This window comes from Arachis hypogaea, chromosome 20 (genome assembly GCF_003086295.3).
Source record: "Arachis hypogaea cultivar Tifrunner chromosome 20, arahy.Tifrunner.gnm2.J5K5, whole genome shotgun sequence".
NCBI classification, from domain to species: Eukaryota; Viridiplantae; Streptophyta; class Magnoliopsida; order Fabales; family Fabaceae; genus Arachis; species Arachis hypogaea.
In genome coordinates this window covers 73,224,319-73,233,212 of record NC_092055.1, presented here as the reverse complement: position 1 = coordinate 73,233,212, position 8,894 = coordinate 73,224,319, and the positions used below count along the sequence as shown (strand labels likewise).

General features: G+C 34.6%; 1 protein-coding gene across 15 annotated transcripts; it reads left to right on the top strand.

Annotated features, from left to right (window-relative positions):
- Nucleotides 1-1,119: 1,119 nt before the first annotated feature.
- LOC112783942 (leucine-rich repeat receptor protein kinase HPCA1) lies at nucleotides 1,120-6,514 on the top strand. 15 transcript variants are annotated; one of them, XR_003193656.3, is made up of 13 exons: nucleotides 1,120-1,476; nucleotides 1,599-1,660; nucleotides 1,746-2,131; nucleotides 2,265-2,403; nucleotides 3,736-3,836; nucleotides 4,308-4,377; nucleotides 4,470-4,595; nucleotides 5,108-5,179; nucleotides 5,289-5,325; nucleotides 5,424-5,495; nucleotides 5,699-5,860; nucleotides 5,943-6,017; nucleotides 6,172-6,514. XR_003193656.3 is itself a non-coding variant. In XM_025827033.3 (12 exons), exons 8-12 carry the CDS (start codon nucleotides 5,121-5,123, stop codon nucleotides 6,185-6,187), a joined length of 366 nt encoding a protein of 121 aa, XP_025682818.1. In that variant the 5' UTR covers nucleotides 1,120-1,476; nucleotides 1,599-1,660; nucleotides 1,746-2,131; nucleotides 2,265-2,403; nucleotides 3,736-3,836; nucleotides 4,308-4,377; nucleotides 4,470-4,595; nucleotides 5,108-5,120; the 3' UTR covers nucleotides 6,188-6,514. The 15 variants fall into 15 exon arrangements, 12 of the variants coding, with proteins under 12 accessions (XP_025682818.1, XP_072085822.1, XP_072085825.1 ...); XR_011878514.1 differs by having other exon boundaries at nucleotides 4,942-5,179; XR_011878515.1 differs by having other exon boundaries at nucleotides 1,152-1,476; nucleotides 1,753-2,131.
- The last annotated feature ends 2,380 nt before the right edge of the window (nucleotides 6,515-8,894 follow it).

The window sequence follows — 8,894 nt, the reverse complement described above, 5'->3', positions numbered from 1 at the left end:
CTAACAACAACCAACCACACCAAAATTCAACAATATCCTTGGTTCATCTAGCCTAGGACTTCATGTCACATTACATAGTATTTAAATAAAACTTAAACCATACCCAAGTTCACACCCAACACTTGGATTTTCCACTCCAACAATACCCAAGTTCCAAACAAGCCACCAAGGTTCACCCAAAAGCTCTGCAAGCCAAATTCAAGCTCCCAATGTGTACCAAAATTAGCCAACAATTCTAATGTAACCAATTCACACATATATCAACTTAGGATTCATAAAATTTGAAAACTACAAGGATTTAGAGGTTTCTTACCTTAACCCATAAAAATTATTGAAATCCAGATATAGCTCATACTAGAGCACTCCTAAACCATTAAAACCATGAAAAACTCAATACCCCAAAGCCAAAAATGCGAATTATGTTAGGGAAGAGAACTGGAGTATGGATTTCGAATTACTCACCACTTTGTTCAATTAAAATTGAAGAGGATGGTCTGGGCTTTACGTGACTACAAACGGCTTGTCAATCGGTGCTCCGGATCAAAAGTTACGGAGGATTGAAGTTTATGGAGTTAGGGTTTGTGTTATTCTTCCTCACTCTCTTCTCATTTCAGCATGGAACACAATGAAAGTGGGATGAAAGATGCTTAAATGGCTTTAGTTGAAGCCTTATATAGGTGGGCTTGGGTCCACTTGGGCCCGGTTCACTCGATTTAGCCCGTTGGCCCAAATTTAGGTCAAAACCTTTAAGATTAGTGTTTAATTCGTGTTCTAATTATTTTTACCTCATCAAATAATAAATTTTAATTTCTTTACCCTTGTCACTCATAATTAATTGTCTCACTCACACACTACTAGAAAACTAGTTATTACAGACGGATATTTCCGACGGATTTTATCCCACGAAAATACAGACAGAATTTCAGAGGGATTTTTTTGTCGAAAAACAAAAACAATGAATTAGCATAAATTACAGACAAAAAATAAAATTCGTCGATAATTCTGTCGGTAAAATTAATTTTTTTCGTGGGAAATGATTACAGACAAAAAATCCGTCTATAATTAAATAGACGAAACGCGGTATTCTATTAAATTATTATTGACGAAAAATCCGTCTGTAATTTAAAATTTTTCGTCGGAAATATTGAATTAAGACCAAATGAAACACGAGCTTCTTCCAGCTTCTTCTAAATGAAACACGGCTTCTTCTTCTTCTCTCCGTAGCACAAGCTACTTCTTCTCTCCGTGGCTGCTACTTCTGCTTCTTCCACCGCTGCCGCCATTGCGTCGCACAATCTCTCTCTGTCATCCCTTGCGTCGCACGAGATCCCTCCGCCGCTGCTCTTGTCGCATCTACTCCCATCGTCGCAGAGCTCTCTCTGCCGCCGCTCTCATCGCATCTGCTCCCTCTGGCTCCTCTTCCATTTAATCTCAACTCGTTCTCTCAGTTCTTCTTGTAACCATATTAAATTTTAGGTATATATATATATATCCTGATTTTGTGATTCTGTTCTTCGTGATAAATTTTAGGGCTCAATTTTTCTGTGCCAAATTTAGGTTTATCATACTCTACTTTTGTGCTTTGTTTGAATCTGCAGGTTTACTCTAATTTTGATGAATTATTTTCTGCAATTGAAGCTTTTTTGACTTAAAATTCATGGTAGGCCATTGCTTTCTATAGTTTTTAACTTTCATAGTTTGATATTGATTTTGATGACGTTGGCTCATGGCAAACTAATGTCCAGAGAGCAGCAACTGGAAGGAGACTATCGAGAGCTTCACTCGCGATTGAGGACTCACTTGAAAATTATAGCATTTTATGGTGGAGAGATGAGAGAAAAAGCCCATATTCAACAGAAGTTTAAGACCTTGGTTAGGCATTTGAGTAGTGTCCTACATGACCATTGGTGGTTTGTCATGATTCAGGACTTTTTATTGAAGTATCTTGGTGCTACAGTTGCTATTATTCTGATAATTGAGCCTTTCTTTTCTGGCCATCTAAGGTCTGACAGTTCAACTTTAGGGGTGCAGAGATGCTAAGCAATCTAAGATATCATACTAGTGTTATTGTTTCCCTATTTCAGTCACTGGAAACTCTTTTTATTAGTGCAAAACGGCTCAATCGACTCAGGTATATTAAATCTATCATTTATCCTTTTTTGAAGTTGATATCGGTTTTTATTCTTGGTATGTAGGCATATGTTATATACAAATCCTTGCAAAGTTCAAGCCTATATATTCTAAGTAAACTATATATTTTATAGTGGTTATGCTTATCGCATTCATGAGTTAATGGCTGCATCAAGGGAGCTAAGCCTGGAGAATGAGAAATCTTCACTCCAAAGCAGAGGAAGTAGAAGTTTCATAAGTGAAGCTAACTACATTGAATTCTCTGGTGTCAAGGCAAGTGATTTCAATGAACCATCTATACACCTGAACTTGTCATTATGATTTTGTTATTATTTTGATATTGATGCTGCTCCCAAAATTCAGGTTGTAACTCCCACTGGTAATGTCTTAGTGGATGACTTGACTCTTAGGGTTGAGTCATCTTCTGTATTCATCAGTAGTTTTGTATCAATCTATCTGTCTTATTTTAATGTTTCTTTTAAAAAGGAGAATCAGATTCACTTAGAAAGTTCCCTTCTAAATCTTGTCCTTTAAGATACGGAACTACAAAAATTCAAGAAGATGCCCTCACTCTGTTTCAAGCTGCATTACGTGAATATATGCTAATTAAATCCTACTTACATATCATTCACAGTTTTATATATATGACAAAGAAAACCATGATTATTTAGTTATTTACTCACATTAAAGCCCTATTATAATATTTAACTTATATCCATCTTATTTCTATAAAAGAAAATTAAAAATGCATATCTTGGCATTTATCTACATCCATATTAGTAACGGTATTTAATATGAAATATAATTTGCTGTACGCCTAATAGCTTGGTCTATATACATGTATGATAATAACATTTTTGTGTATTACATGTGAATTTATTATGTTCTGTGACTTGTATACTGAACAAACAAAAGGATCCAATAGAAAGTGCTTAAAAAAACAACTAAATGTTTGCACTCTTCCTCCTTTTAGGATTTATTATTTTAGGCTACGAAGCTATATCTATCAATCTTTCTGTGCCAAATAATGATAAAATCTTAATTTGTGATGATGAAAAATAACTAAAAAAAAAGTGTTGGTGAAAGCTATTTTAATTTATTTTTCAAAAAATATACTGTGTAAAAACATTGAAAACTTCAAAACTTTAAATTTTCAATACAATTTTTTCTTATTTGGCACTTTAATAAGTGCCCTGAGACTAGAACACATGTCATTTGTTGAGAGAACAAATAGCTAGTATCATCTATTTTGCTGGTTATTAAAATTTGAACTATAGTTCCTTCTTTTATTTTTTCTTGACTTGATTATTCGGCAGCTTTCATTTTAGATAATTGAAACAGCGTAGGATGAGACGGAGAGTCTTGCAAACTTCCTTGTGTACCATTTTTCTGTCATAGTGATTTATCTTTTTACCATCTTTTCTTTATTTTTCAGTTGTTATGTAACTCATCTATTTTTTAATTCACATTACTTAGGTACTGTCTCTATTACCAGCATATGAAGGAAAATCAGTTTTAGAGGGAAACAAGCATGTATTAATTATGAATTATTTGTTCTTCTACATTGATTCTACTCTAATTCGATAGGTGTTATATGCTTAGCAGGTAGTGAAAATTGTTCAGGATTAATTTCCTATGAATTACAGCAAAATTATCCTGAAGGAGATACGGAAATTAAGAATTCAGAGGCTTGTTTGCATGAACAGGTTTGTCAAACAAGCATACATCATAATCTTGTTTAGTTCTCATTTTAGTCAGTTTCCTTAATGGAGTAACCTAGTAATGCTATGTTTATGCATTAAGTTGGCACCATCCTGTCCAAAAATAAAAGATGGTATTGTGTAACACCACCTATAATGGATTTCATAGACAAACATGGTAGAAAGGATCTCTTACTGTTTATTCTATTAAGCATGATATGCATTTATAATGTGTGGAAGATAGATTACTGACCTGCTAACAGCTCTTAAAGTGAGAGCTTAGACCTCAATTTGTTAGAGAACCTTGTTGAGTTTGTGAAAAAGTTAGGTATTCTTTGCAAGTGTTACAGTAGTTACTTGGTAGTATTCTACCTTTATGTGTATTAGTGATCATGTTTATGTCCATGGCTTTTGTTCTCTACTTCAAATGCTTTTGAGCGGAAAAGCAGACCCTGTAATCAATCTTCCTTCATGCAGGATCCATTGTGTAATTTATCCAGGAAAGTAGATAGCTCGCCCAAAGAATCCTCCCTTGAGTCACCTGCAGGTACTGTAGCATACTGGTTTCAGCATGTTATTTTCCTATTTTCTCTATTATTTTTCTTCAAAGATAATAATTGGGATAAGTTTTTTATTCAGGAAGTGAACACAGAACAACAGAGTGAACCATATAGAGATTTACCTGCAAAAGATCTTAGGCCTCTTTCTAGTACACCCAGTTTGAAAGCAGTTGAGAAGAAAAAGACTCCGGGAAATAACCTTAAGGTATGCTTTGCCACACCATCTTAATTGTTGTTTATCTGGTTTGAGAATGAGGAAATTCAATTGTGAACAACCTTCAAATCACAGCACCAAAAAGAATAAACAAATAAGAACTAAACCTCCAAATCAGTCATAATCCTGCAAAGCTGGGATCTAGGATGAGTAATGTTCTGCACTCCAATAATGAAAAGAATAGAAGTTAATAACACATTCAACTTGTAGGTTGTAATTTAAATGAGAGAATTAAAATCTAAAACTGTGTCCTTAAGTTCTAGGAAGAGTCTGTTACTGTTAGTATTAAACATTTCTGCAGAACATCATGACCTTGTCTCTGTACTTTCTAATGCAGTGGTCACTCTAAAGTCTCTTATGGATACCTTGAAGAAAATCCCTCCTAATTTGGGGGGGGGGGGGGGGGGGGGTTGGATCCTTGTGAATTTATCTTTCAATGGTCACACTCAGTTGCTTCCTTCTCCTGAATTTATTGTTAAGAGATTAACCTGCTATCATTTCAGAACATTGTCAAGCATGGGTTTGGAAGGTGAACTTTCTGGAGATATCGGATCACTATCCGAATTGGAGACTTTGTAAGTATTTTGTTTTCATTGCTTGTATACATTTCATTTCAGTGTTTTCTTGCTAGCAGTTTGTGTGCAGTTTCCACTCTATTTGAATCTGTATTTTTTTTCCAACTAGGGATCTTTCTTACAACAAGGACTTGACTATCAACCTTGTAAGATAGTACTGGTTGTTCAATTAGTATCACAAATATCAATTGATTTTGATGAAACAATTCTTAACAAAGATAGATGGTTTCTCATTTATCTTCAGAATTCTTGTTGGCTGTAGTTTCAATGGTCCTATTCCAGATGAAATCGGATTTCTGAAGGAGCTTCACTTTATGTAAGGATTGTCAACTTTGTTATCTGGTGAAAGTATCTAGAAATGTATTCTGGTTGGTCTGACTGAAAAGTCACTGAATGGTTGCTTCATGTTTAAGAAACTTGTTTATATTTTCTATCAGAGGCCTTTTCCTTAGTATCTTTATCTTTTGTAACTTAATGATTTCTTGGATCATGGTCTAAATCAGTTACTTTGAATTGCAGATCCTTAAATTCCAATAGCTTCACTGGGAGAATTTCACATTCTATTGGTAATCTATTGAACCTATATTGGTTAGATTTAGCTGACAATGAGCTTCAAGGACCTATACCAATTTCTAGTGGCAGTGTACCTGGTCTTGATAAGTTGCACCATGCCAAACATTTGTGAGTCAACTTTTTTATTTTCTGCAATACATGGCTTACTACTTTTATGTAGAAAAATCCATCTAATACATGTTACTTGCAGTCATCTTGGGAAGAATAATCTCTCAGGCAATATTCCTCCTCAACTTTTTAGCTCGGAAATGGCTCTGATTCATCTGTAAGAATTCTTCTAATTTTTTTTTTCATATAGTGTCTCCCTTTGGGATCCAATTCTTCAGTGATTAATTTTAGGTGTTGCAAAAATTGTTTAGCCACCATAGCCGCTGTAGGCATAGGCACCATAGACTCTCATATAAATTCAAATTTTTCAGGTATCATGATTGGTAAGATATATACCACTATTTCAGCACATGGATGATCTGGTCTTAGAGAACATTTGTGACCGTGTGAGAAAAGCTGGGATGATGAAGAAGAAGCAGCAGCAGCAGAAAATTGTTCAAATGAGTTAGGAAATTGAATAAGAGTTGCTTGCAACATAGTTCTTTTAATTTACTAGTATGAGAAAAATTATTTAGAGCCCTTTGGATACCCATTAACAACTTTTAATTTACTCAATACACTTTGTTGATGTATGTTTGTTACTTATTATTATAGTTGATGTATCAATACACTTTCTTTATATTTTGAATTATATTGACTTGCTTGTTTATAGTACTTTTCTTTTAGTTTGATAATACGATGAATTTGTTTATTTTTTGAAATATTATAAATATTTGAATACAAATTAGATAAAAATTGTTATTAAATTTATATTTATTTTGTATGAAAACAAATTTATTTTGTAATTGGAAAAATAAAAAAACTCTATTTTACCTTACTGACGGATTTACAGACAGAAAATTTGTCAGAAAATTTGTCTGTAATTACAGACGAAAAATCCGTTGGAAAATCTGTCTGTAATTACAGACAAAAAATCCGTCTAAAAATCCGTCTGTAATTACAGACGGAAAATCTGTCGAAAAATTCGTCTGTAATTATCCGTCAGAAAATTCGTCGTCTTCGGGAAATGGATGGAGAATTTACAGAGGAAAAATCCGTCGGTAACTGGTAAAAATCCGTCTGTAATTTTTCGACGGAAAAAAAATCCGTCGGTAAATAATTTCCGACGAGGCTTTTACAGAGGGACAAAATCCGTCGGTAATTTTGTCGGTAACCAAAAATCCGTCTATAATAAAGACTAAATCTGTCTGTAAATCTATCTGTATTAATCCATTTTCTAGTTGTGACAGTACCGGACAGATTTAAGCCGGTATAGCTGGCAACAATACCAGTACACATTTTTACGTATTTTTTCGTAAAAAAGTACATTTTTTCACTCAAAAAATCCTCCGAATCCAAATATCACATTTAAATTTGAAAATTACGATTCTAAATTTTTCCACCCCCGTCGGCCCATATTTAATTAATTATTTATTTAATTTTTGTTTAATCAGAGTTTTACATTCTACCCACCTAATTAGAAATTTTGCCCTCAAAATTTAGTTGCCTCAAATTCGTCTTCAAGCCACGATGCATTTTTGTTGTTCTTAGAATTTGTCGAGAATCTGCGACTAAGTTGATAGTTCTCTCTCCCATATCATGCAATCGAAACTAGCTCCATTTCCGGCACCAAGTCTAGCTCAAGTTCACTCTCCGTCGCCATACGGATTGTGTCTGAACCTTATTTGTCATTTAATCAATTTAATTCCTTTGCATTCCTCTACACTACACTTCATCAATACTTAATTCAACTACTCTTGCACCACTCGTTCTACCTTCCTTCAGCATTAATTCAAACACCAATCTACATTCCTCATTCTTACTTACAACGTCATAACTTAAACCGAACTCAAGCCTACGGCATACTCATCCGTTTCACTCTTAGCTTTCTCTAGGTCTTTCTCAATAGCTAATCCATTATCATATTCACCTCACTTTTATGAAACCTTCCCTAAGACTAAAGTTCACCACCCTTCACGAGTTTTCTCAATTTGACCTCAATACAACATCAACGTTTTAATTCAACGTTTTTCAAATTCATCTTCCAAACCCAATAATTTATCCATTACAATCTAAGCACAAATCCAATTACACCTATAATTATCTCCACAACCTATTCAGAATCAATCTAATCTTATAGCTAGAATCAAATTTAATTTCCTAGAGATCATTATTTATATTAACCCACTAAATCTTTCGAATATTCAAGTCTAAGATATTTCTAGTCACCTCCTACTACTCCTATTCGCAACTATCCTGTATCAAAGCTTTCACAAGTTTCTACTGCGTCACTCTGATTATTAGCCAACAAGAAACTTGCTACTCCTCTATGTTAACCAAAAATCACCTTATCTTACGAACTGAAAGTCATGGACCGACAATTTATTCAGAAATTATGACCTTCATAATATACTCATGCATTACGGATGCATACCATACTCCAATCTTATGGAAAGCAGTTAAATTTAATTATACTTATCAATTTTACAATTATCTCAACCTCATTGAGATCGGCCCTTTGCTTGATTTTTCATGTATGGATAATCTCGAGAGATATGTCCTGGTCTCCCACAACAATAGCACAGTCCTAACTTAGTCTGGCATGGCTGGTTTCGGTTTGTATCTCCCGCATCTTTAGCACCTCCAGTCATCCGAAATAGCCTCCGCCTGTTTTTCTTTACCATTTCCCGAGCGGTTGTCATTTCTTTGGTAATTGTTCTGACCTTGAGAATACTGAAGTGGATACCCACTCCTCTTAAAGTAGGCTCCTTGGCATAAAACTCTTGTCTTGACCCTTTCATGGGACTCTTGGCGACCATTGCTCGCCATGTCAGTTTTCCTTGAGTAGTTCTCCACCACATGACTCTTGTTAACTATCTCCGCAAAACTCTTGACCTCAAGAGGCACCACGGCTCGCATGATATCATCTCTCAAATCATCCTAGTACTTTATACATTTCCACTCTTCCTTCAGGAACACCCTAGCAAACCCTTGAAAAGCAACATAACTCTTCAAATTTGCTAGTGTAAGTAGCCACCATCTTGGATTCTTGTTT